The 24,392-nt window shown below is 56.4% G+C and overlaps 9 protein-coding genes across 9 annotated transcripts; 5 read left to right on the forward strand and 4 right to left on the reverse strand.

Annotated features, from left to right (window-relative positions):
• Window positions 1-955: 955 nt before the first annotated feature.
• C8Q71DRAFT_862991 (uncharacterized protein) lies at window positions 956-2,884 on the forward strand (the record flags this gene model as incomplete). Its single annotated transcript, XM_047928105.1, has 6 exons — window positions 956-992; window positions 1,046-2,103; window positions 2,166-2,562; window positions 2,612-2,676; window positions 2,749-2,778; window positions 2,837-2,884. The coding sequence occupies 6 exons, from the start codon at window positions 956-958 to the stop codon at window positions 2,882-2,884; spliced, it is 1,635 nt and encodes a 544-aa protein (XP_047773269.1).
• Window positions 2,885-3,521: 637 nt separating this feature from the next.
• Window positions 3,522-5,742, reverse strand: C8Q71DRAFT_394228 (uncharacterized protein). The gene is made up of 4 exons (XM_047918283.1): window positions 5,658-5,742; window positions 5,470-5,604; window positions 5,354-5,413; window positions 3,522-5,296 (listed from the first exon to the last, which is right to left on the reverse strand). The coding sequence occupies exons 1-4, from the start codon at window positions 5,681-5,683 to the stop codon at window positions 3,910-3,912; spliced, it is 1,608 nt and encodes a 535-aa protein (XP_047773270.1). The 5' UTR covers window positions 5,684-5,742; the 3' UTR covers window positions 3,522-3,909.
• Window positions 5,743-7,956: 2,214 nt separating this feature from the next.
• C8Q71DRAFT_394240 (uncharacterized protein) lies at window positions 7,957-8,851 on the forward strand. Its single transcript, XM_047918284.1, has one exon. The coding sequence runs from the start codon at window positions 8,270-8,272 to the stop codon at window positions 8,780-8,782; it is 513 nt and encodes a 170-aa protein (XP_047773271.1). The 5' UTR covers window positions 7,957-8,269; the 3' UTR covers window positions 8,783-8,851.
• A 467-nt stretch (window positions 8,852-9,318) lies between these two features.
• C8Q71DRAFT_789161 (uncharacterized protein) lies at window positions 9,319-11,064 on the reverse strand. Its single transcript, XM_047925249.1, has 2 exons — window positions 10,776-11,064; window positions 9,319-10,723 (listed from the first exon to the last, which is right to left on the reverse strand). The coding sequence occupies exons 1-2, from the start codon at window positions 10,802-10,804 to the stop codon at window positions 9,610-9,612; spliced, it is 1,143 nt and encodes a 380-aa protein (XP_047773272.1). The 5' UTR covers window positions 10,805-11,064; the 3' UTR covers window positions 9,319-9,609.
• Window positions 11,065-15,107: 4,043 nt separating this feature from the next.
• C8Q71DRAFT_394269 (uncharacterized protein) lies at window positions 15,108-17,094 on the forward strand. The gene is made up of 2 exons (XM_047918285.1): window positions 15,108-15,984; window positions 16,035-17,094. Exons 1-2 carry the CDS (start codon window positions 15,199-15,201, stop codon window positions 16,881-16,883), a joined length of 1,635 nt encoding a protein of 544 aa, XP_047773273.1. The 5' UTR covers window positions 15,108-15,198; the 3' UTR covers window positions 16,884-17,094.
• Window positions 17,095-17,305: 211 nt separating this feature from the next.
• Window positions 17,306-18,374, reverse strand: C8Q71DRAFT_818278 (uncharacterized protein). Its single transcript, XM_047926142.1, has 3 exons — window positions 17,903-18,374; window positions 17,706-17,840; window positions 17,306-17,643 (listed from the first exon to the last, which is right to left on the reverse strand). Exons 1-3 carry the CDS (start codon window positions 18,056-18,058, stop codon window positions 17,422-17,424), a joined length of 513 nt encoding a protein of 170 aa, XP_047773274.1. The 5' UTR covers window positions 18,059-18,374; the 3' UTR covers window positions 17,306-17,421.
• A 631-nt stretch (window positions 18,375-19,005) lies between these two features.
• Window positions 19,006-21,096, forward strand: C8Q71DRAFT_394321 (uncharacterized protein). The gene is made up of 3 exons (XM_047918286.1): window positions 19,006-19,035; window positions 19,096-20,161; window positions 20,214-21,096. The coding sequence occupies exons 2-3, from the start codon at window positions 19,349-19,351 to the stop codon at window positions 21,036-21,038; spliced, it is 1,638 nt and encodes a 545-aa protein (XP_047773275.1). The 5' UTR covers window positions 19,006-19,035; window positions 19,096-19,348; the 3' UTR covers window positions 21,039-21,096.
• Window positions 21,097-22,265: 1,169 nt separating this feature from the next.
• On the reverse strand, window positions 22,266-22,746 carry C8Q71DRAFT_727887 (fungal hydrophobin; the record flags this gene model as incomplete). Its single annotated transcript, XM_047921902.1, has 3 exons — window positions 22,266-22,307; window positions 22,372-22,518; window positions 22,585-22,746. The coding sequence occupies 3 exons, from the start codon at window positions 22,744-22,746 to the stop codon at window positions 22,266-22,268; spliced, it is 351 nt and encodes a 116-aa protein (XP_047773276.1).
• A 149-nt stretch (window positions 22,747-22,895) lies between these two features.
• Window positions 22,896-23,565, forward strand: C8Q71DRAFT_394361 (uncharacterized protein). Its single transcript, XM_047918287.1, has 3 exons — window positions 22,896-22,909; window positions 22,979-23,433; window positions 23,517-23,565. Exon 2 carries the CDS (start codon window positions 23,055-23,057, stop codon window positions 23,340-23,342), a length of 288 nt encoding a protein of 95 aa, XP_047773277.1. The 5' UTR covers window positions 22,896-22,909; window positions 22,979-23,054; the 3' UTR covers window positions 23,343-23,433; window positions 23,517-23,565.
• The last annotated feature ends 827 nt before the right edge of the window (window positions 23,566-24,392 follow it).

The raw sequence follows: 24,392 nt of genomic DNA on the forward strand, positions 1-24,392 counted from the left end.
CGAGGGTTTGGGTTGCGCATCATTCAGTTCGGCGATATCCCACCTGCAGCCAGCCTTGCAAGTCCAAGCGATGGGTATACTAGTAGGTACCAGTTGGTAAGCCTGGGAACTTCACACAATGGTCCTCTGGGGCCGTTGAGCTCGAGACTGAACCTTCGTGTATGTAGCGCGACGCACTGGCATTTGAACGGTCAAACTGGTGATACTCAGACGTGTCATAACTTATGGCGAAACCTAGCTCAGACCTCTGTCTACACCGTGAGTCCTCCGTTGTCATCACTGAGACACTACTAACTCCAGCGACTTCAGATGATGATTGCGGCGCCGGTGCCACCACTCCTTGCCTTGCTGACTGAGGGTGCGTGCGACCACACACCGCTATCCACGTGCTTCTGTGACCAAAGGAAGCTTAGATAGGGCACTGCGCCTCAGTCAAAGACCTTCGCGCCACCTCATGTCGGATACGTCTTTGGATAATGCCGTCGCCACAAACTCACAACACTTCAGGCAGTCCCATTCGTCATCATCTCGGCGCGGGCTACAGAATGCTCGCTCACCGCACTCCCAGCTACGAAACATCCCTTCCGGGAGCAGGAGGAGCTCCAACGCATCCCTATCGTCTGGTGCAGCGGGCTGTACCAACACTCTTAGCAGCCACCTCAGCTCCCTACGTTTGACATGGCAGGCGGACACGTTGAGTACGCTGGAAAGCTATCCCAGCACTTTTACATACACGCCCACCTCCGCCGTTCCGATATCGTCTTCCACACGGTCTGCATCCAGGTCGGGCAGCGAAATCGCCCGGTCTACAACAACGCCAAGCCACTCTGAATACGTCACTGCACGGTTACCTTCAGACGTGTCCTATCGCTCATTCTCTCCGTTTCTTAGAAGGTCCTCAGATCGCGGGAGCGTGGTATCACATGCAACGGAGTGCGATTATATGGCACCGCACATGGCAGAACCTCCTACTTCTGCGTATGAGACTATGGGTATTTGCTCTAGTACTGCAGGCTCCAGAACGACTGAAGGCGTCTCGGCCAAGGTACATATACGGAATCCGACTCGAGGCACGACAAAAAGGACACTGCAAGCATCATCCATTCGGACTCATCACACGTTCCCCAAGGTGCGCTGGAGGAGATCGCGCTGGAAGGCGTTCCCTTACCTGGCTCGATGTCGATCTCGCCAGTGGCAGGTGTGCACTCGATAAGCCATGGAGAGGGTGATAATACGCCCACTTCATTTCCTGTCGAGCTTCACGACGACGACCCCTTTCCAGAACGACCTCCATCGCCCCTCCATTCCCCAGTGTTCTTGCCCCTGTCCCCTACAAGCCCATCTGTATCTCGGATTGCACTCGAACCGACAGAACTCTTCCAGCACGCATCCACAACATCCTTTTTCTCCCTGACCACGTTCGAAGACTCTCTTTCTCCGGCGGGATCCTTCACTCCCCCGGTATCTACCCTGTCTTCCGTCAGCTCAGTCACATCAACTGACCTCACACCGACTGGGGTGCCCACGAAATCTGTACCCTCCTTATCCGGCTCTCTGTACAGACCACCGATCTCGGAACCCCAGGCTGTACTGCAATGGGGATTGGAGACGGATGGGGCTTACGAATCGTCCATCCTTGGGGCGTCCATATCCACTCAGTCGCTGCCGATCGCAGAGGGGGTCGACACAACCTTCGAGACGTCGGTCCTACGGCCAACAGACTTATCCGAAGAGTTGTCGGGAGGTGTCAGCCCGCCAATCCTCGCAATGGAAGGCAAAGTCGTGACAACACCGGATGTATCTTCTCCTTCACCATCTCCGTCAATCTCATTGACCCCGGAAGTACCCTTGCAGGGTGCTGTTCCGTCGATTCGTACTCCGTCGTCTATATCCTACCCTACCAACATCTCAACGCGCAGTCTCACGCCGACGGAGAGAGAAAGTCCGACAGTTACAGTCATGCGCACGCTGTCTACAGTGACGACGGTATCATCTGTGCCTCTCAGTCCCTTCGCTGTGCCAACCCGCTCTCCCACACCGTCTGCTAGACCGTCAACACAACCATCCCTCTTGTCTACACATGCTTCTCCCATCTATGTCCCCGTACGTCTCTGCTGGGCTATGTTGTGCATCTGTCGATATGGCATGCTCACTTTTTGTGTCAGGCTTCACTACCAACCATTCCCTCTGAGTCATCTCCGTCTTCGTCCGCGGGAATCGGTCCCCCGGTGGACACATCGCCGCCCGCGGTCACCATGGCAGTCGAAGGATCTCCTGGTACTGCGTACACCCCTCCCAGCCCATCAATGTATCTCAGTGTCACCACACCGCACGGCGATACGCCGTCCATCGCGTCTCTTCTGGAGACCATACCTTCGGAAACTCCGGAAAGGCTGCCCAGACGCGACCTCAACAGCATATGGGAGTGTATCCGCGAGATGGAAATACGCCGACGAGCAGAGAGCACCGAACTAGCGAGTAGCCTCCAGGGCGTCCGTGATCTAGCTGAGTCGCTTCGGGACCGTCGGCGTGAACATCTCGATGTCAATATGCATGGCCGCGGTGTCCCGCTCCGAGCAGATGCGAGAGTCCCCCCTTCATCTCTTCGTAGGGTGCCACAGAGGATACCTGGAAGGAGAGTTCTTCCACCCAGCTACTCGTGCGCACCTGGATAACGTACGTCACCCTCATTGTGATTGCATCCTGTGCAACCTCAGCTAAATGGAGTGATCTCTTGGCGTAACGCAGAACCTCACGCTCGTCGCTGCGCGCGGCAACGTTATGCGTAATATCTTGTTACTAGAGGAAGTAGTACTCACAAATGCGCCGCTCCCAGAGACAAACCACCCCGCTAGCCTTCATCGTCATTTGTACTCCTTTGTAGGAGGTCTTTGCTGGCAACACTCGGCCAGCCGACATCGTCTGACTCTACGAATCCTTGTGACTTGTCGGGGTGATTCACGACAGGCTATGATCGTGGTCAACCGACTCGGAAGCTGTGGCTTGGACAATGGCCTCCCTTTCCCCCTGCTTTCTGATACTAGAAGCAAACACTATCTAGTTTCATAGATTGAACAGACAGGGACGTGTTGAAAGACTTCAAGTGTATCTGGATTTTGCGTAGAGATCAGATGGAAAGAACCTTATCCGCGCGTGCGGTCACGGTGTGACTTGCGTTATGTTTCGCGTCTGTGACTCTGTGTGACGACAGTCTAAGACCCATTCAGTGGAGCTAGCCACTGGTCAACCACAGGTCATCCGGATTTGGCAGGTCCTGTGGAATGTATCGGGGGGCGGCCACTACACTGTACGTCGCGGATATTGTAACTTCCCGCGAAGGCTTGTTGCACCTGGAAGCACCGGAGAGGAACTGTAGCATACGGCTACGACTTTCTCGAGAAGGTGAAACTGGTGTTCCTGTTATACTACAGGTACAGCCCGAGCACAATCGGAGCGGCCACAACGTACATGCTCTCTCAACTGGGCAAGTCAGTAACTGTCCGCGCTCTTATACAACACGATGACCTCCAGATTTCGGAGAATGGATTACAGCGGTAGCCTATCACGGCATACAGATAGACGAGCAGGAGTATAACCGAGATACACAGCATGCAATGGTACAGCTAGAAGATGCAACAGAAACACTGGAGAAGACACTAAGTAGTAGCAGAGACAACGAAATCAGGTATCGAGTATACGAGGTATCGAATTACAAAGCGGGTGAGTCAAGTCAGTACAAGATATGGATGGGTTGTACAGTCAGTTAAACAAAGCAGTGACAACGATGCAGAGCGTGCACGAAAGCAGGTGCGACGGCCATGGAGAGCGCCGGGGACACGATCCTAGAGATAGATACATACCCACCAGCGGTTCGCCACACCGTGACGACGACGAGGCCTCTGTCCGCATTCAGAGGTAGGGATCAGCGGCGTTGAACGCCTTATAAAAGTCGTCCGCCAGCCAGGTTTGTCGTTCGAGCTCCCCAATCTCCGAGTACTCTACCAGGGCCTCGTCGAAGCCGTAGGCCGCTGGTATAGGGTCAACCGACACCTTGTCGCCGTCCCGCGGAGCGTCGTCCACAGGCTTCGCGAACACGGTCATCTTCTCGGAGAGGGTTGAAGCACCAGCGGGATCTGCGTCCCCTTCGTTCCCTGCGGTACTGGAAGGGGCAGCGGCGTTGAATGCCTTAAAGAAGTCGTCCGCCAGCCAGGTTAGTCGTTCGAGCTCCCCAACCTGCGAGGACTCTACTAGGGCCTCGTCCAAGTCGTAGGACACCGGTATAACGTCAGCCGACACGGTGCCGTCCCGCGGAGCGTCGTCCACAGGCTTTGCGAACAAGGTCGTCTTCTCGGAGAGGGAAGCGCCAGCGGGATCTGCGTCCCCTTCGTTCCCTGCGGTACTGGAAGGGGTTACCGGGTCGAACTCACAGAGTGTCGGTGAGTTAGAGGTTGAGGACCCGGTGATTGTAGTACCCTCCCCGAAAATCGTATCCTCAGCCTCATGAACATCATGAAGGAGAATGTTAGAGCCTGAGAGGATGCGGTGGGACGGCACGGGGACGCTGGTGTCCCGAGGAGCGCAGTTGACAGCATTCTCAGGCTGCACCGGCAGGCTCGAGTGCTCGGCTTTGCGCGGAGCATGCTGAAGCGCGACCTGGGAGGATGCCCCATCGACGGTCACGTTCGGAGAAGGTGTTTGGGTCTTCAGACTCGGAGAACCTGAGGGCAGCGCGACCGCGGGCTTCGGTCGTATGGCTCGAGGTGCTTTGACGACCGGGGAGGGCAACTGTCTGGGCTCCTCTGGTTGACCTTGCGGGATTGCTACGTCCGTCGGCTGGCCGTCTTCGGAGAACTGGACACTCATGAATGTCCACTGATTGGGGGGCTTTGTGGCTGCGTCTGCCTTCTGCTTTTTATTTTGGGACCCCCGTTGACGGCTAGACTCGGGCCTCCGCTTGTTACCTCCCGACTCCGCTTGACGGCGACCGTTGTTTGCATCGGTGGTCGCTAGTGTAGCGGAAGCACTGCCGCCGGCTTGGGTTGACCCTTCGGCTACCGGACCTGCCTGTTCAATGGGCTGGTGCATACTAGTAGTCCGTCCAAGTTCGGCTTTGGAGGAACGCGCAGGCAAGGGATTGACACGCCGCCTTGGGACCGGACGCCGCGTCAATGTGGCCGTCGCCGGAGTGCCCATTGAAGGGCTGCCAGTGGCTGGAGCGAGGCGGGCAGGGAGTGCTGGAAGGATTGGCAATGAGAAAGGATTAGGAGCCGGCGCCTGAATCGACCTGTGTGGTAGGCTATATGGTGTCCCAGTGAGGATTGGTCCATACGGTCAAAGCGTCGACAACACTCACGGACGGGATCCAAAATGAAATGTAGGCGCTGCGGCCGCAGGACTGAGATGGTGGGCCGTACTACGAAGCAGGCTAGAGTTAGGTTGACCCTTTCAATGAACCGTCTTATGGCTTACCGTAGATCGAGAGCGTCGCCAGCCACAGCGAGGTCTGCCGTGGATGTGGATGTGGACGGCATAAAGGACCGATTGGTAGACGGAGGCATGGGCCCTTGTCGCCTGGGGGGTACCGTCCAATCTTGGACAAGGGGGCTGTGGCCGCTGTGTCAGGTGTGGCACCCGGTCAAAGCGTCACAAAGACTTACTCGTTGTAACGCGCATTGTTGTTCATCGTGGCTTAGGGAGTAGGGAGGTCTTTTGTGGGCAGGCGTGGGGCCGGAAGATGAAAGGGAGGTGGTGGTCGGAAGTGAGGGGGGTCGCAGGCGCGCGTGGTTTGTTTAAGGGCGGGCCACCAGAGAAGCGGCTGGACCCGAATTCAACGCGCAAAGCCCAGCGCGGCCACGGGCCACGAGTCGCGTGACCGTGTTACATCACGCAGGGGGCCCCTGCTTCGCCTTCCTTCCCGCTGTGGCTCCCCTCTGTCCTGTGTCGCGTTCTGCACAGTGAGCAAAGCAGTGCGTCAATCCGCTAGTTACCATACCTGCAGACAAGATAGGTGCGTGTGTACTTACCTTGTCTCAAACGTCTTGTGGCCGGACAGAGTCGGGTTTCTGGACGTGCCTGCGTCTCGATCCTCTAAGGATCTCACAGGTCTTCAAGCTGTCGTAGTGGAAGACCTGTGGAGACAGGTCATGAGTGGTTATTCGGCAATTGCACGCAAGCGGAGACTCACGTTTCGCGACTGTTTGCATTCGTAACGGGACATCCTGGCTACCATACACGTCTCGAGCAGTGCCAACTGGCCGACGATCACCCGTTACCGCATGTAATTTGCCGGAGCATTGGCGTCGTCCCTCGTATGCCTATCTGTTGATGAACATGCACTAACGTCATAAGGCGGGAGACAGGGTATCTCGTACACTTCTCGCGCTCGGGCAAGGCCGTGACCCCGCCCTACTAGTGCCCATACTTCATGAGTGATTTGCGAGTCCTAGCCAACGCAACCCGAGTACCATTACAACTCACCAAAGTTTCCACTCCCTATGGTGGAGTATACCTTTGGACATGTATTCAAGTTGCGGGATACAAAGGATGAGCTGAGGGCTGTACCAAGGTTCTGCTATATTTCGGTCGCCCTCCACACGTGTAACAGCGATTTACTTCTGCGGCGATCGAGTCGTCGAAGGTCCTGCCATTCTGTGCCTGACCGGTATAGTGAATACCACGTCTTCAGCTCGCAAGTATGCCAAATTCTTCCCTAGACGTTCATGACTGATCAGTTCAACTCCAAGGCCAATCTGCGACTCAAAGCGCAACGTCAGGACATGCGATGCGTGGGCCAAAAGAACCAAGTCGCTTCGTTTATTGCGCCTTCATGTGTTGAGTCGAGAGACGCGGCCAAACCATTCAGTTCTTGTCATCACGCCGCTGCGATACATCAGGAGGTGCTTACGAGCGGTCTCCGGTTGAAGTGTTTCGCCCCGAACTGTGCAGAGCTACACAGTATATTTTAGTACGCCATGCTGCCTGGAGGAGAAACACCGACTCACCACTGAATCATTGTCACGTCTTGAGTACCGTACCGACTACCGAGAACCTGTTCTGCCTGTCGGCCTTCAAGTTGACCGTCGAATGTGCCTCAGATCTTTTGTTCTTGACGATGCGATCTATGCTTGGAGGGGTATGTAGAGTCCGACGCTAAATTCCAGAAAAGTGTGATATCAGGAACCTGAATGCGGGCCTGCAAAGGTGTTAGGAGGCCCTGGGGTTCGTGTCGCAAGCTCCGGGGTGTTATGTATGTACTGAGGCGCGTAGCAAATGACTCCCAGTCTTCACAAAGATTATGGCGTTGAGACGGCTCGTTGAGCAAAAGAATGGTATATAGAGCGTCGCTGTACAGTAACAATGTACACCGTCAGTAGTGCTGTACCGTGACAGCCGCGAAGGCCGGGATGGTGACGGTCACAATGCTCGCAAAAGCGCGGCACTGTGACCTGCGTTATGTTTCGCGTTTGTGACGCTCCGTGACGACAGCCTAGGACGCGCCGTCCGACTTCAACTTGCGTCCGACCTCCCTTTCCGGCCTCCTCCTGGATCCTCCAACGAAGTTCATGCTCCTTGAGCTCCCTCAGTCTACCCTTGGTCTACGCTGCTCACTGCAATATCCATGTTCTGAGTTCTCCTCAAATTGAAGCGGGACTGCTGTGGATTGGTCAACGGCCACTGCGGTTGGCTTGTCCCAATGTCCAATATTGCTGTCCAATCCATTGTTTGCATGGGCATCTGTTGTTTGTCTCCTGTATGCTGTGGATCGACAACTATGTCCTCGTGGTTGGACCCCGCACCGGTGAACCTCACGTTCGTCGAACTCGACACAGGGTAGTCCCGAACGCGACAGGCTTCTCGGATAGGCCTGGCAGGTGCGACCCTGGCAACGGGCACCCTCGAATGAGCGGCGGTCCTTGGAAGCTGACGTCGTCCAAATATCCACGCATCGTTGCGCGGGGCTCAACCAGGTGGACTCGGCTTTCAACCGTTGATGAGCTGATTGTCCGGACACACACGGCAGTCTGTGTGCAGATGTTCGGACATAGAAGCTATCTATCTGAAGTGTGTTCGGAGTTCGCCGCCCATCAAATGCCCTCTATGCCCACTTCTGTCCGCTGTCTGTGGCTAGCATCATATTCTAGGACACAGTTGGGCGAGGCGTCCGGGTACCGATGACAGCCAATATGCAATGGTCGGGCAAGTGCGTGCGTAGCTTATTGATGTCTGTACCCGGATTCGGTGACCACATTCGATCGGAAGACTTCCGTCTATGCGCCCACCTTTCACGTCACTGACGCGTCGCAGGTTCATCGGCTCAATCACGCGCAACCGGCGGTTCGTCAAGTCGTACTCCGCCATGTCCATCGTCCTCTTCACCGCGTCGCTCGTCTCCTCGGGGCTCTTCCTCTGGACGCTCTACACGGAGAAGAACCTCACCACGGACTGCGTCGTGTCGAACGCGAACAACAACATCACGATCGACCAGTGCGACACGCACGTCAGCAAGGCGGGCAAGATCATCATCACCGTGGTCCTCTCTGTCCTGATACTCGTCCACCTCTGCGAGTCCCACTACCGAGCGCGTTTTGCGGGAATATGGGTCGCTGACACCGCTGCAGACATCGTGGTCGTGATTCGGCGGTACGTCGAGCAGCTGGAGGACGAGAGTGACCTCTGGCAGGGCCCGTACAAGCTCACGACGACGGACATCAACCAGAGCCTGATGCAGACGAATGTGCCCTACCCGTACGCCGACGGGTTGCACTCGTACGGCAACGCATAAGCGTGCCCTCTGCGTTTCTGTTCTGCCATGCTCCGCCCAGGAGCGCGGCGGCCTCCCGCCCGCTACGGACACCGCTGATCTGTACTGTAGGACGTGTCGTTCCGTACATAGTAGCTACTGTACATACCCGCCGATGTACTAAGCGTCACGCTCTGCACGCCTATGCTCGCTATTTATCTTACCTGCCCCCTTGCTGTAGCGCTTACCATTTGGATTTTGGGGTCGAAATACAAAACGTCCCGGCATTCATTTCTTACAGTTGCGAGTCTGAGACGGGAGATTGGATCGCACTTCCGTTCCGGTGAGCGGCGAGCCTAACGCGAGCGGGGTCAGCCACGATTCATCCGGATTTGGCAGGTCCTGTGGAACGCGGCCAGTGGCACCAGTTGGCCTAGTCTCGATTCAAGACCCTCCACGCGGCCTCTCACGTTCACGCGTGGGGTTTGTGTCGAACCTACCAGTTGGCCGAGCCTGTGGAACGAACATAAAGAGTCTGATGCACCACTAGAACTCCAGAATACACGGTCATTAGTAGGGAAACACAGTGACAGTACAACAAGGCAATACGATACAAAGACAACGCTTACAGAGGACAGCACTAGCAGGTGGATAGGTATCAAATGCACGAGGGTATGGAGATATGTAGAGAAAAGCGATGATACCAATGCAGATGTGCGCGCAAGCAGGTGGGATAGCGAGAGATAAAATACGAAAGCGATGTTTTGAGGGGATAGGGAAGGCGATTCCCCCCAGGAGCAGATACGAACCGATTACGGGTACCGTGCCGGAGCGAGGTATGAAGCCTGTCCTCCCACGCGAGCCCGCGCTCAGAGGTAGGCAGTAGCCTCAAACCCCTGCAAGAACTCAACTGACAACCACGCCGCCTCTTTGATGTCAACGATCGAGTGCGCGGATGACGGGGAGGCACTTCTGGGGTCGACGTTCTCCGTGTTCGTCGCGGTTGAGGGTATCGCGAGGGCGTACTCCGACTCGGAGCCAGGCTCACAGGACTCTGGTGTGGTGGAGGTGGGCGACCAAGCACTGCTCTCGTCCGAGTTGTTGAAGTTAAAGCGCAAGCTTGCTGTAGGACCCGACTGTGAGTCAGAGAGGATGCGTTGAGCCGGGGCGTTCATTTGGGCATTCAGCTCTGCGAAGAACACATCGTCCAGCACAACAGCGGGACTGGTAGGGTTGAGCATGGCATTGGCAGGGAGACCACCAAAGGATACGAAGGCGCCGCCGAGGGGGTCATTGGCGACAGAACCGTACGACCAATCAGCCCGGTGGAATGGGAGGCTGTCAACGGTGTTCTCGGCCAAGAGCTGGTGGATGGACGGGTCGAAATTCCACTCCGCTACCTCCGCGCTGCCAAAGGGCAACGGCGGGTCAACCCGAGAGGCCCCTTGCGTTATACCGGCAGAAGGTCCGGCACTGACGTGAGTGTTCTGAATCGCTTCCCCGCGGATACCCTGCCAGTGGACCGGCACCATCGAGCGCTCGGCCTCGAGGGGAGCATGCTGGAGTGCCCTCAGAAAGAATGGCTCGTCCACGGGCACCTGGGGGGTAGATCCACTCGCGGCGCTCAAAGCGGGCGACGCGTCCTCGGGCCTATGTAGGTCGAGCTCGTAGGTGTCCGGTGAGAACGAGTGTCTGAGCTCCTCTGGCTCGTCGTCATCGTCTGGAATGCGTACAATTCGGCGGGTACCCTCAACATCAAACTCGACGCTGAAGAGTTGCAGTTTCTGAACGGGAGGATTAGCCCCTGCGTCCATCTTGTGCTCGGGGCCCGCGCTGTGTCGCCAAGATCCGTACGCCACGCCGTCGCTGGCGTTGGGTCCCGTGTTCGTTGGTGTAGCGGTTGTGGCGCTGTCGGACGCGGAAGCATTGCTATCCGCTTCGAATGTTGTACCATCCTGTATTGTAGGCCGGTATCCTTTGCGTCTATGATCAATGCGAGTTAGAATCTGTCACAAAAGAAATCAGTTGCACTGACTGAAGGCAGCCCCGTATGTGTCTCCGCATGCTCCGCCTCGACTTGGATAGAGTACTATTGCAAGAACGGCAACTCCAGAGCCCCTCATCCCCATGCTTATCAAGGATGTGCCGGATCTTTGATTGCTCCTTTGCTGATCGTTTTGTGTCCGAGCTCTTCTGGCCTGTCTTGCAGCCAGGCCACGGACAGAAGTCGAGAGGGACATCGTCGAGGACATACCCACCATCAGGGCGGGCGTGATGCTCTTTCAGATGTCTTCTGATGTCTTGCGTCGTCGATTGAATCCCAGTCCTGCAATCCTGGATCCCACAGCTGAAAGCTTGTGGTCCACGTACGCATTCCAAATGCTTGCTGACGTCCTTGTCTGATATCTGGCTAGACATTTGGATGGCTTCTTCGATAGGCATCGTTGATGGCTCTATGCGTCGCCTTTTGGCGGGATGCGCCGGTGCCGCTGTCAGCGGCTTGCCCGTAGCGGGGTCGACCGTCGAGGGGGCAGCAATAACGGGGGGAGCCCGTATCGCAAAGGATGTAGCAGGGGCCGGTGTAGGCGGGTACAGTGGCCGCAATCGTTTGCCACGGATGCTGTCGAGTCCCAGTCAGGGTGACACAAAGGTCAAAGCATCGCCAAGACTCACCTGGCGGAGAATGTAGAACCGAACCCTGTTTCTCCTATCTCACCCTCCACATCAGTCGAATTGTAATCTTCCGCAGGGTATAGTGGCGCTATGGCCACAGGTGTTGAAAGGTGGGATTGGCCGGGGACGTCGTCCGCGCTATGGGACTACACTCAGGTCGGCCACCTTGATGAAGCATCTCATAACGTACCGTGCATGATAATCATAGCCAGCTGTAGCGGCACTTGCTATCGAAGCGGGCGGTACGAAAGACGGGCGGACGGACGATGGCATAGGACTTTGTGGCCAGGGAGCTGCTGGAGGGAGCGGGCTGCGGCCGTCGCGTCAGGTGTGGCACCCGGTCAAAGCGTCACAAAGACTTACTAACGGTAAGCGGTGTTTGCGTTCATATTGTTGTGACCGCGAGGACCTTTTTATAGGTGTGGCCGGAAGATGAAAGGAGGCGGTGGTCAGAAGTGAGGGGGAGTCGTAAGCGCGGATGGCTTGTTAAGGGTGGGCCACCAGGGTAGTGGCTGGGCTTGAGATCAACGCGCGAAACCCAGCGCGTCCATGGGCCACAAATTGCGTGACCGTGTTACATCACGCAGGGCCTTGCTTCTCCTTCCTTCCGCACTGAGCCTCCCGTCTGTCCTGCATTGCTTTCTGCCATGAGCAAAGCAGTCCATCAATCTACTTGTCGCCATACCTGCAGGCAAGATAGGTGCGTGTATACTTACCTCGTCTTGACCGACGTATGGCCGGACGGAGGCGGCTTTCTGGTGCCTGCGTCTCGATCCTCTAAGGATGTCACAGTTCTTTTAGCTGCCGTAGTGGAAGACCTGGTCATGAGTGGGTGTTCGGCAATTGCACGCAAGCGGAGACTCACGTTTCGCGACTGTTCGCATTCGTAACGGGACACCCTGGCCACCATACACGTCTCGAGCAGTGCCAACTGGCCGACGACCACCCGTTCCCGCATGTAATATGGCGGATCATTGGCACCGTCCCTCGTATGCCTAGTATATCTGCTGATGAGCGTACACCAACGTCATAAGGCGGGAGACAGGGTATCTCATCATGATGCACTCTCGTGCGCGGGCAACACCATGACCCCACCCTACTCGTTACCATATGCATATTTCATGAGTGCTTCACGAGTCTGAGCCAAGGCAGCGGCAGCCCGAGAGTCATTACAGCTCACTGAAGCTTCCGCATCTTTCTCTCATTCGCATCGAGGAGCGTGAGATTGGGTTTCCGAGTTCATAACGAGGAACATAGCCAACCTCAGATTCGAATTGGCACATGCGAGTGCCTTCAAGTTTTCATTCGACATAGCGTGGCTGGTGTAGTCACTCACATCAAGATGTTGGCGCAACCAAGCACACATGTCCATGTTACTAGCTCAGGTTGTTTGAAAAGCTGGTTTCTTGGGAAGCGGCGGCAGGACCAACGGCCGGGGGAGGGAACTATGGCCGCTCAGGCGAAGACTTCATACTTCGCCGTGATCGTCATAAGCGTGGCTCACGCATCGACAGTGAGTGGACCTCTCACCTATTTCTCTTAGTATTGTCTGGTATATGGGTACGTCTGCAACTGACGCGACTTATCGTCAGACGTGGTCCTTTGGAAGTTCAGTCACGGCGCACCAGCCCAACCTTGACTCGGGAACAACACGCCTAGCACAGTGGTCAGCAAAGCGATGGGACAATCCCGCAGTCCGTGTGTAGAACATGCATGCGACTACCCTCTTCCACTCAGAGTCAAGGCAGTCGGTTTATGTCACTGCCAACGAGGGGCTCAGAACACGGCGCTATTCGTGCGCTTTCAAAGAACGTAGGTCGCCCTCATTGTGGTCTGCGTCCTGTGCAGTCTGAACTGAATGTCGACAGAAGCTAGGACAAGTCCGCGCTCATCGCTGAGAACGGCAATGTCACGCATATCTCGTCAAAATACGTTCAATACAGGCGGTATGTAGTACTCACAGATGTGACGCCCCAGGAGACAAGCCATTCCGCCAGCCTTCGCCGTAAGTTAACCGTCATCGGTCTTGGTGATTCGCAGGATGTCTTGGCTGACAAGGCCCGCCCAGCCGATATTTTCTGTCTCTGCGAGTCCTTGTCTCATGGCAAACCATCGTAGTCTTGCCCGAAGCTGCGCCTTGGACTACAACCAACATCCCTTTTTGCTCTGCTTTCCGATAGCTTTATGTGTAGATGAGAATAGTTCCATATATCAGGCTAGAAAGTACGTGTCGAAAGATTTTGGCACGTCAAGTATGTGGATTTTGCTTGCATTCAGATGCCGCTCCGAGTCGCCGTCACGGTCTCTCCAGATGTTACCTGCGTTATGTTTCGTCTGTGACGCTCCGTGACGACAGGACGCGCCGTCAGCGCGGCGTCCGACTTCAACGTTGCTTCAACTTGCGTCCGACCTCCCCTCTTGGTCTACCCTGCTCAATATCCATGTTCTCTTCTCAAATTGAAGCGGGACTGCTGTGGATTGGCCAACGACGATGGACTCGGAAGCACTCATCGCGACTTGGAACTCGCCGTGGCAACACGACCTGAGCTAGCAAGGCCGGCGAAGAGCGGCGAAGACCTACAGACGAGAGACGCGTCGACGAGAGTATTGGCAGGCTGCCGCGCGGCATACCGTAACGAGAAAGTAAAGTTATTGTATGGAAGTGGAGGAGGAGAGAGGAGGCTAACTACGCCGTCCTATCACGCGATTCTTGCAGACGTGGTCATAACTTCCGAGTCTAGATCTGCAGGGATCACTCCATCGCACTCACCTCTCTGTGCACGTATCCGAGAGACCACTCTGACGTTGAGCAGGTCACTAGGGCGGACTCGGCTGTCTTCTCATTCGGGGACCATGCAGCTACTCCGACAGAGTCACCATTGCGCCGCTCGCCTGCTCGGGAGGGCACACGATCCCCGACGACGAAGTAATTCATGCCCACGCTGCGCTCTGCCTCCGACACCCGCGCTTCTCACGTCCCGATTGTCGCACAGTGTCGCACTCAACTCAATGCGACCACATAGATGATGCAAACGTTAGTGCCATACCGTCTGAGTGGTCTTTCTCAGGTAAAGTAGCAGAGTACGTGACGTTCCTGATGGTCTCTAAACACGACACAGACCAGTGTCGGCCATTCACGACCTAGCTCGAGTTTATATAGCATCGTCACAACACATGTCAATCTACCTCATTACATTCCGCCTGAATAATCACTTCTGGATTAATCGAGAACCTCGGCGGTCAAGCTAGCTCAAACTCTGGCACCGGACGCACCACTAGCGTGTGAGATTATGCATGTCACGCAGCACGACATGTACGACGTTGGGCGTGCACTACAGTACCGTCCAATCTCTCACTGCAGCGGTGAACGGACGCGGACTCGGTTATGATGCGATGCAGCAGGTGCGGTATCGTGTCCCATCCGTTGTAGGCGACTGCTGACTCGGCCTCTACTGCTGGTGTGCTCTGCAGCGGCGACTACCTCAAGTTGTATGGAGCGCGCACAAGATCACAATACCTCCAATATGCTATGTGTTGGCCCTGTGGCTTGTCATAACTTGTATGTTTGTCTATATCCGATTCAACATGCGAGAGGCAAAGTGACACAGGTAACAGCTTCCAGGGACTCTTTACAGTCAGCTGCACTGTCATCGACGAACCATCCCCGTTAGATGCGCAGGCCAAGCGATGCTCTGCATATGGTTCAGGGACAATCGGAAGAACATGTTAAATAGCTCGCTCGCATGTAGAAGTCGCCCATCCAGAAGGGCGCGCATCTCGCTTCCATGGCTCCAGCACCTACGACGGACACCGCTTCCTCAGCCTCACCGTCTCAGATGTTCTCTGGCACTGGCGGGAAGCCACCGTATGCGTACCTCCGCGAGGGAAGCCTAACGTACAGCAGGCCACTAGGACCCACCGAGCTCGGCTGCCTGCTCCCGCGGGGCGCGCGCGGGTACACCGACACGTTCACCATCGCAAGCCTCGCCTGCTCAGGCGGGCACACCATCACCGACGACGAAGTGATCCACGCCTGCGCCGCGCTCCGTCTGCGGCATCCGCTCCTCGCGTCCACCATCGCATTCCACCCGGCGCAGCCGCCCGAGTTCGTGTACGCCTCCCCGCTCACCAAGGCGCACGCCCTGCGCGAGGCCCGTGCGCAGATCGAGTTCCACACCTTCGCTGACCAGGACGCTGCGGCGGAGGCGCTGCGTGACCAATGGTTGTCCTTGGATCCCGAGGGCGCACTCGACCTGCGCTATGGGACGTGTTCCCTCTACTGGGCGCGCGACGTCGACCCGCGCGCGGGGAGGTACATCTTCGGCCTCATGATGGCGCACTCCGTCACGGACGGGCGGCGCAAGGCGAACATCGTCCGGTGCATGTTGGAGCTGCTCGCCACCCCCGGCCGGGCGCAGCGGGTGCTCGGGGCGCACTTCGCTGGAGAGACGCCGATCGTGGAGATCCCGCCTACGCTGGATAGTCTCCTCCCCGATATGAGCAAGGCCGACCCTGCTGAGCTCGCCAAGGCAAAGGCAGCGTTTGACGAGTTCGTCAAGCTCAGGAGAAGGGTGAGACTGGCATATATTTGAAGCCGAATCGCACTGACGGGCCCTGGCAGCCCTTGTTCGGCTTCGTCCCCGACGGCGACGCCGCAGAGAACAACATCCAGCCCCGCTTCGTGCGTCAGACCTGGTCCACAGAGCAGACAAAACTCATTCTCAAGGCCTGCAAGGCGCAAGGCGTGACGATCACGCACTTCGCGAACGCGGCCAGCGTGTTCGCAAGCGTGCAGTGCGCGAGTCGCGGGGCGGTCCCGCCGGGCGATAGCTCGGGGTCCGGCGGCTCGCCGGAAGACTGCTACTACTTCGATCTCTGCCAGGCGATGGACACGAACGCGAAGCTGCCCCGGTTATCGAGCAACGGAGAGACGGAGACGGCGCTACGCTGCACGACCTACCCCATCGTCCTCGCCGTCCCGCGCGCCGCCTTCGCCTCCTCCACGTCGGACGCGCTCTGGGACGCGGCGCGGCAGTACAGGGCGCGCCACGAGGCGTACGTGGACTCGCCGTACTTGTGGTATTTCGCGCCCTTCTATGGCGCGATCGCGGCGGAGAACTACATGGCGCAGATGGCTGGGGGCGCGTTCATACCTTATGTGAGTAGCTTGGGCGACATGAAGAGCGTCCTGCCCGCCAGGTATCCCGTCCAGCCATCTCGCGCGGCCGTGAACGGGACGGCGAGCAAGACTCAGGTGGTCAGCGCGGAGATCCGGGTCTTGGACCAGATCCAGACGGGGAAGGCCCTCCCGCATTCAGCGGCGTTCTTGTTGTATACGTTTGACGACAGGTTGAACTTGCAGTTCAAGTGGAACGCGGGGCACATGAGCGATGGCATCATGCGCAGCTTCTTTGATCGGGTCGTAGAGATCATTTCGCAGGTAGTTGACGTCGACGAGGAGAGTACATAGCTGATCGTGCGGTTCGGGTGGCTGAAGGTGGCCGAGCGGTACGGTGTCCATCCAGCACTCCTACTTCCTCCATCTTTTACTTACCACTAGCTAGCTCTCCGCAGACCCCTCCCCGTGTCTTCTCGAGGGAATTGCAGGCGTAGTACGTTCTGCTCAGGCTTGTGCGATCGGTATAGAGAAATTTCTGCGTGTGCGTGGGCTCTGCTCCTACAGTTCTCAGGTCCAATTTGTCTGCGCCCGTCGCATTCTCGCAGAAGAGTAGATCAAACGTACTGTACGTAATTGACCGGCGCGTCTGGGCACCATCGGGATCGGATATCTTCTTCATTTTCGATCAGTTTCATCCTCTCATTCACATTCTAGGGCTGCTCGAAGTCTCAAGATCTTGACTTTCGACGCTCGATGCCCATCGACAACAGAGTATGCCACGAGATCAATGTGCGATTAGTACAATGTATTACTATCATAAAACCAGGAGTCTTCAGTTCCATCCAAGTTCCATCCGCATCCGACTAGGGCACTTTCCACCGCCAGCACCTCATCCTATGTTCTTGTACGCGTGCTCCCCAGGTGCGCTCGTCGCAGACCCTTCAGGCGCGACGCTCGTTGCCTGTTCGTACCTCCCCTGCTCCGTCGGGTGCGACGTGTCGCCGACGCGGGGCGGCATCGCGGTGGGCTTGTTGCTGTCGCTCTTCGGGACCTCCGGGCGGTCACCATTTTGCACGTTCGCATCGGCCTCATCCGGTCCCCGCAACGGGTTCTGGAAAACGTTGCAATCGTCAGTGCGCGGCTCAGTGCGCGGCGGGGAAGGAAGAGACGCACCACGTCGTCTTCGGCTTGCTCCCTACGCTTGAGCTCGCCGGTGCGCAGGTCGTGCCCGTGCTGCACGACATCGGGCTTGCGGAGGACCTTGCCCTTCAGCTCCTCCTTGTAACCTTCGAACTTCTCGCCGGTGGTCTACCCGCCGCATTATCAGCGATCGTCGATCACATACCAAGTAAGATTTCGTTGTTGCTTACCACGCCGCGACCAAATTCAGGACCGAGCCCGACTGCACCTGCATGCCGCTGCTCGGGATATTCACTGTGGTTGTCTTGGCCATTTTGTGTGCTGGTGGCATCGCTGTTGCCGGTCTGGCTCGCGGTCGGTGCTGGGGAGTTGACTGACGGGGACATCGTTCAGAGTTCGTGAAGTGTCGTGAGATTGGTGAAGATGGATGTATGCTGTAGGAGTTGGGTGAAATGTGGTACTCGGTACGTCGTCCATGGCGACCCTTTATGCAGTTCAGTACGAGTGGAGAATGACGCAGGAGAGTGATGTGAAGACTATTCTTGACAGCAAGCGGAGTGGTACGCGATGACGTCACGCCAAACGCGCTTGTGGCTGAGACGCGCGCAGCTATTGCGGCAATGACGCGTCTCGCGCGTGCGCCATCGGTCGGTGGATACCGTGACATGGACCCTCCTCCCCCTCCTCCTGGGCACGCGCAACAGTGACGAGCACCATTGTAACCTGATTGTAACCCTGCGAACCACAACGTCACTCGGATTCAGTTCTGCACTGGTCACCGTCACACGTCACGTGCTAATGTGACGAGGGCGCATGTTTGCCACTGTTGCGTGCCAGCTACTTAATGATCCCTCCTCCTCCTCCTCCTCCAGCATTCCAGGTTCGAGCCTTGTCAATGCTCGCTCTTTTCCCGCTCCCACTCGTTGACACCCTTCCCTCGCGGTCTCAGCTCACTTTACGGCTCTTTGGCAAACCATCGCACTGCCTATGTACACCGTGACTGCAGCTCAATGGACACCTCCTCGCGCATGGCTCAGGCTGGCGTCTGAGGCTAGAGGTCAATCCCGCCGCCGGATCAATCAAGTACTTTCTGAGTTTGCCTGCGACTAAGTATGCGGGCACCCTTGATGTGCGCCCGCGACACGGCTCCCGTCGCGGCGATCTGTGGTTAACGTGATCGAGAGACAGACTGGACGGAGCGGAGACGAGCCTGAGGTCAAAGGCGCGGCATCTGTTCTACCACTGTTGAGTTGGTCAGCAAGTGGGTATTAAATATCGATCGTCTGAGCTCTCACAGTAACGGCGATGGTCGGGAAGGCCTCCCGAAAAACAGGATGGTACGATGGCCACACCTCGGTGATAGGTACCATATTTACTGTACGCCCATCGTGATCGTCTGCTAACATTGATGCCTTTGTTTCAGGCTTCCCGGAAGCATCCATATCATTGATGCCTTGGGTATATGCGCAAACCAACAAGACCTTACAGAGGCTCTCGAACCGCCTGTTGTAACATAACAGATTACATGTTTCTAGACCCGTTCGTTGCAGCGGAGGCCGTGGTTTATGGGAATACGCTCGACATGCTCTCCGAGCGGAATTGGTTGGGACCTCACCGTAGGCGAATTCAATGCATGTGCCATTTGAACATGTGGCGTAGATAAAAGGCTGGGTCCTATGGGCATTTACAACCACGCGCATTTCACTGTCATGGCTTCAGCACCTACGAACGCTACCGCCCCACCGTCGGCGTTGCTGCATCTCGACACCAACGAGAAGCCAGCCTACCCACACCTTTTCGGAACCGCTCTTACCTCCAGCAGACCGCTAGGGGGTTTCGAGCTCGGCCTCCTGAGTATGCGTGGGTCGCGTGGGTACTCGGACATCTTCGGTATCACCCCCCTCACTTGCTCAGGCGGGTATACCGTCACTGACGATAACGTCGTGCACGCCTGGGCCGCGCTTCGTCTGCGGCACCCGCTCCTCTCGTCCACTGTCGCTTTCCACGCCGCGCAGCGGCCGGAGTTCGTGTATGCCTCCCCGCTCACCATGGCGCACGCCCTACGCGCGGCCAGAGCGCAAATCGAGTTCCACACATTTGACGACCAGGACACCGCTACCGAGGCGCTGCGCGACCGCTGGCTCACCCCGGATTCGGAGGACGCGCTCGATGTGCGCAGCGGGACATGCTCCCTCTACTGGGGGCGCGATGCAGACGCAGGCACCGGGCGGTACATTCTCGGTATCATGATGGCGCACGCCGTCGCGGACGGCCGTCGTAGGGCGAACATCGTCCGGTGCATGCTGGAACTGCTTGCTACGCCTGGCCGCGCTCAGCGGGAGCTTGCAGCGCACTTTGCTGGAGAGACACCAGTTGTAGAGATCCCGCCTGCAATGGACAGCCTCCTCCCTGACACGAGCAAGTCCGACCCTGCCGAGCTTGCAAAGGCGAAGGAGGTATTTGATGAGCTCATCAAATTCAGGAGCAAGGTGAGAGTGCTAAGAAACACTCCGAAGCGATTATCGCTGACTTTCCTGGTAGCGATTGTCAGGTCTCGTTCCCGACGGTGATTTGAAGGAAGAGAACTTCCAGCCTCGCTTTCGGCGTCAAATTTGGTCTATCGAAGAGACTCGACGCATTCTTATGGCCTGCAAGGCGCGTGGCGTCACGATCACCCACCTCGCGAACGTTTCTAGCGCGTTCGCCTCCGTGCAGTGCCAGGGAGCGGCGCAACCCAGCGACTCGGAGGACAACTACTACTTCGAGCTCTGCCAGGCGTTCGACATACACGCTAAGCTTACCCGGGTGTCGAGCAATGGGGAGACGGAGACGGCGCTACACTTCATTGGCTACCCCGTCATCCTTTCCATCCCGAAGTCCAAAGTGGCCTCGTACACGACAGGCGCACTGTGGGACGTGGCACGCCAGTTCAAGGCGCGCCACGAGGCGTACGTCAACTCGCCGTACTTTTGGAACTTCAAGCGATTCTACGACACGCTGGCCATAGAGAACTACATGGCGCAGATGGCCGGGCGGGCCCGGGCGTCCGTGCCGAACATGAGCAGCTTAGGCAACCTGAAGAGCATCCTGCCTGTCCGGTATCCTGTGCAGACCTCTGCTGTGGTCAGCGTGGTGAATGGGCCGGGTCCTGAGGCTGTCAGCGCGGAGATCCGGGTGCTGGACGAGATCTCGTCGGCGAAGGTGGACCCGCTGACGATGAACTTCGCAATGTGGACGTTCGACGACAGATTGAAGTTGCAGTTCAAGTGGAATTCCGGGCGTGTCAGCGATGGACTGATCAACGACTTCTTCAATCGTGTTGTGGGGATGATCTCGCAGGTCGCTGATGACGAGGGAACCATGTGATGTGATATTACGATGGTCCGTGGTACTTATCCGTTTCGTCCCCCGTCATAGAGTAAGTGGGTTCCGATTCGTAGCTGAGACAGAAGTTGTTCAGTAGAGTTTGGCACCATGACGATTATGGGATCCACGATATGCTAGGCTGCCCTGTCGGTACATGATGAATAACTTGAGCCTCCGAGTCAGCTTTCGTCATTCGCCCGATGCAAAGCCGGTGCCATGGGTTTGGGATTGTTTCTAGCCAAAGCCTTCGTGTTGCGCCGGGCATAGAAACTCCAGGAGCGTGTCGTCCGGACTAGCAATATAAAAATGAACTATTCACTGGCCTCGTTCGCCGAACTCCTTGGTAAGTCTCTAAGCTGTCTGCTAAACTCGTCAGAGGTGTACTTGCTCCTGGCGCACGTTTGATTCCCTTGACACAGAGAAAAAAGGCGACCTAGTCGAGAAATTGTAGCCCGCTAGAAATGATGGGCATAAGTAGAACTGTACACGATGTGCATTGAGGATATACCGGTAACGTATCACGTTCAAGTTGGACGGTTGCGCAAAAATTGTGCTGCTTTGTGGCGTGGGAACGACGGCGTGGCTGGTGTGGCGCATGGCAAACGCGTCCGACGCGTCGCGACTAGGACAGGTCGCGACCATGACTGTTCCTGCACTGGGCCATGCACCTCCGTAGTACAGCCTGAGCATGCAATCTTACTTGACTTGTTCCTCTGCGCTATTTGGAAGATGGGAACGACACGGAATATGATTTCAGCCAATATCCCCCCGCATCGAAGCACCACCGTGCGGGCTCTCGTTCGCGACTTGCATCCCGTGCCCACGCAGCTTCAAGTTCATAAGCACTGAAGTCATACTGGCCTGAGTGTTCAGAACACTTAAACAAGCGGCACTCGGCAAGGAGAAACTCAAGTCAAGGATTTGCGTAGTGGCATGGGATTATGGGTGAGTAACTTATGAATCATTGCCAGTGAGAAGGATGTATGCGCATCATGTGAGCCTGGTCCCCCAAGCGCGTTCAAGTCGATTTTCACTGTTGCACTGATTCACACTTTTGTCCCCAGTCCACTTCATTGATTTTATTACAAGTACGATGCGCAGTGCGCTTTCAGAGGGTGCAGGCAGAGGGCGTCGCTACAGTGAGTAGTACACCTCACATCTGAACTATGATAACGATCGTGCACTGTGCATTGAAGAGCCGCCCACCCCTTCATTGACGCATTGTCCCTACAGGACGATGTTCACGCAACCGATAGAGACGAGGTTGCCCTGTTCGTAATTCAGTCAGCCTCCATTCACCCGGTACACAAATTAGAAATCAAATTAGACTCACAATGCCATTCTCGTCACAGCACACGGGCGTGCTGCTGCAGGACTGACCGACAGTCAACGGGCTACAGCCGATCCCGATGATGGAGGTGAGATCGGTTACGACGATGTCGAGGAGCGCGAGCTCAGCAGCACCCACTGTGGACCCAGCCTATCCAAGGATCACAGATGAGTACTTTGCATGCAGAAACATCACGACCAAAAGTGAAACGCTCACGGTCGTAGTCGTCTGGCAGCACTGCGCACTGCCGGAGACGTTGCACTGGCTGACGGACGTAGCCGTGGGTGTGGCGGTCACGGTCACGGTGGTCGTGGGTTCCCCTGCGAGCGCGGCGGTGGCAAGAGCAACGGCGATGAGAAGGCGGGTGAACGAGAACATTGTCGGTAGCTAGCTGTATGCTTGAGGCAGATGAAGTCTTGCGGCGTTTTCGAGCTGTCGCTGAGGGATAGGGAGGTAGGCTTCAGCGCAGACTGCCTTTATACTCGTGCTGACGCTTCATGACATTCAACAGCTAGATCTTCAAGTCCGCCAAAAAAGCTGCGTCAGTAGACATTGCAATTCGTGTTATGGATTGAGTGGGGCACTGACTAGAATTTTTTCGAGTCTGCAGGCACAACATACTCGTCTGATGCGGAAGTGACGTCTCTTTCGATTGCTTTCGAGCATTGTCACGATGGAGAGCGGGAATGGGGTCCTCTTTCATCAGTCCCGCCGTTCTCTCGTGTCTTCCAGGGGTACTCCTTTCATCCAGTTCAGAGCCCCTCCAATCGCAAGACCTCCAGGTGTCCCGGGTGATGATCGGACCTAACTCCCGGACCCACTGTTCCGCTGCCCTCGCGGCCGACGGTGATGCAAATACAGGTTGCTGTGTGAGTGCCATATCGTCACTAGCTATTCGCCGATCAGTTCAGTCTGGCCGACGTGTAGGATGTGGCCCTCCCTGTCTCCGTCGGGCTGTCACGGGTACTCTATGAGTGCAAACGCAGGGCTTTCGTCTCTATATGATTCCCTGAAGGTGCCTTGAAGTCTGCCGTCTCTCTGTATTCCCAAGCCCGGCTCCGCATTGTACGTGTATGATACAATTTTATGCCTCATTGAGGCATTCCAATTCCGTACTCCAACGTCGAAACTGACGTGGCATTTTGCAGAGATTGGCGCCGGAATATGTTCTGCCAGGCACGACAGAGCGGTGCGGCGCATTTGTATTGGGCTGCAAGAAAAGAATCAGCATACGTATCGCGGTTTCGATCTCGATGTGTTCCATTGCGTGGCCAATCAATCGGAAGAGTGACAGAGCAAACACGCTGATATCGGCCGGTATGTCAATATCTTGTTGATGTACGTGATCTGATACTAGCCTCAAGCTTGCGATCACTGTGGTTAAGCTTAAGCTTAATTGATGGAATGCGTCGAGTCCAACTCGTAGAAACCGACCTGCTTCAGCTTACTGCGCGATGTACTGATCCTGGACTTGAACGTAGAATTCGTCAGACCAGCAAGGAACACCGGCCGACATCGCACCTCCTGCCACAGGTTCGCGATGTATTCGGTCTTTGCCGCTGACAATTTGAAGTCAGGGATGGGGCCCTTCTGGCTCGGCCCCGCCTATTCGAAATGAAGTATAACACGTCCGCGGATTTCTCAATTCGCTGCTGATGTCTTCGGACATCCTTCATTCCGATAATTTTTGACAGGTTTCAGCTGGGTACGTAGCGCCACCTCTGCGTACTGTACGTCAGCCTTGGTAACCGACGAACGTGCAGCTATCCTCATACCTCGTACTAGCAACACGCTGACCCCGTTTTACGGACGGGCCTCAGGAAAGTCACATTATGTGGGCATGGGCGCGCGTCGGTTGTTGCGGTACGTCGTCGCCCGGTATCAAACTGTCTACTGTGTGGTAATCGCCGTAATCCCTGGACCCTCGCAGGTGGTCGGCCTCTGCGGTCTGAAGTGATGCCTCATTTCAAGATTGGTCCGTTTGTTCGGCTGCAGGAACAACGAAGGGTGGTAGTAATGCGGTT

Source organism: Rhodofomes roseus (genome assembly GCF_022264815.1).
Source record: "Rhodofomes roseus strain CIRM-BRFM 1785 chromosome Unknown C8Q71scaffold_35, whole genome shotgun sequence".
NCBI lineage: Eukaryota > Fungi > Basidiomycota > Agaricomycetes > Polyporales > Fomitopsidaceae > Rhodofomes > Rhodofomes roseus.

Bases quoted from the DNA above. Each gene is read 5' to 3' on its own strand.
- C8Q71DRAFT_394228 (XM_047918283.1), bottom strand. From the start codon at position 5,683: ATGAACAACAATGCGCGTTACAACGA. The intron at 5,605-5,657 runs GTAAGTCTTTGT...CAGCGGCCACAG, and splicing joins AACAATGCGCGTTACAACGA to CCCCCTTGTCCAAGATTGGA. The intron at 5,414-5,469 runs GTAAGCCATAAG...CCTGCTTCGTAG, and splicing joins GGCGACGCTCTCGATCTACG to TACGGCCCACCATCTCAGTC.
- C8Q71DRAFT_394240 (XM_047918284.1), top strand. From the start codon at position 8,270: ATGCGCCCACCTTTCACGTCACTGACGCGTCGCAGGTTCATCGGCTCA.
- C8Q71DRAFT_789161 (XM_047925249.1), bottom strand. From the start codon at position 10,804: ATGCGGAGACACATACGGGGCTGCCTTCA. The intron at 10,724-10,775 runs GTCAGTGCAACT...CATTGATCATAG, and splicing joins CACATACGGGGCTGCCTTCA to ACGCAAAGGATACCGGCCTA.
- C8Q71DRAFT_394269 (XM_047918285.1), top strand. From the start codon at position 15,199: ATGGCTCCAGCACCTACGACGGACACCGCTTCCTCAGCCTCACCGTCT. The intron at 15,985-16,034 runs GTGAGACTGGCA...GGGCCCTGGCAG, and splicing joins TCGTCAAGCTCAGGAGAAGG to CCCTTGTTCGGCTTCGTCCC.
- C8Q71DRAFT_818278 (XM_047926142.1), bottom strand. From the start codon at position 18,058: ATGTCCCCGTCAGTCAACTCCCCAGCACCGACCGCGAGCCAGACCGGC. The intron at 17,841-17,902 runs GTAAGCAACAAC...TGCGGCGGGTAG, and splicing joins CTGAATTTGGTCGCGGCGTG to ACCACCGGCGAGAAGTTCGA. The intron at 17,644-17,705 runs GTGCGTCTCTTC...AACGTTTTCCAG, and splicing joins AGCAAGCCGAAGACGACGTG to AACCCGTTGCGGGGACCGGA.
- C8Q71DRAFT_394321 (XM_047918286.1), top strand. From the start codon at position 19,349: ATGGGCATTTACAACCACGCGCATTTCACTGTCATGGCTTCAGCACCT. The intron at 20,162-20,213 runs GTGAGAGTGCTA...CTTTCCTGGTAG, and splicing joins TCATCAAATTCAGGAGCAAG to CGATTGTCAGGTCTCGTTCC.
- C8Q71DRAFT_394361 (XM_047918287.1), top strand. From the start codon at position 23,055: ATGGGGTCCTCTTTCATCAGTCCCGCCGTTCTCTCGTGTCTTCCAGGG.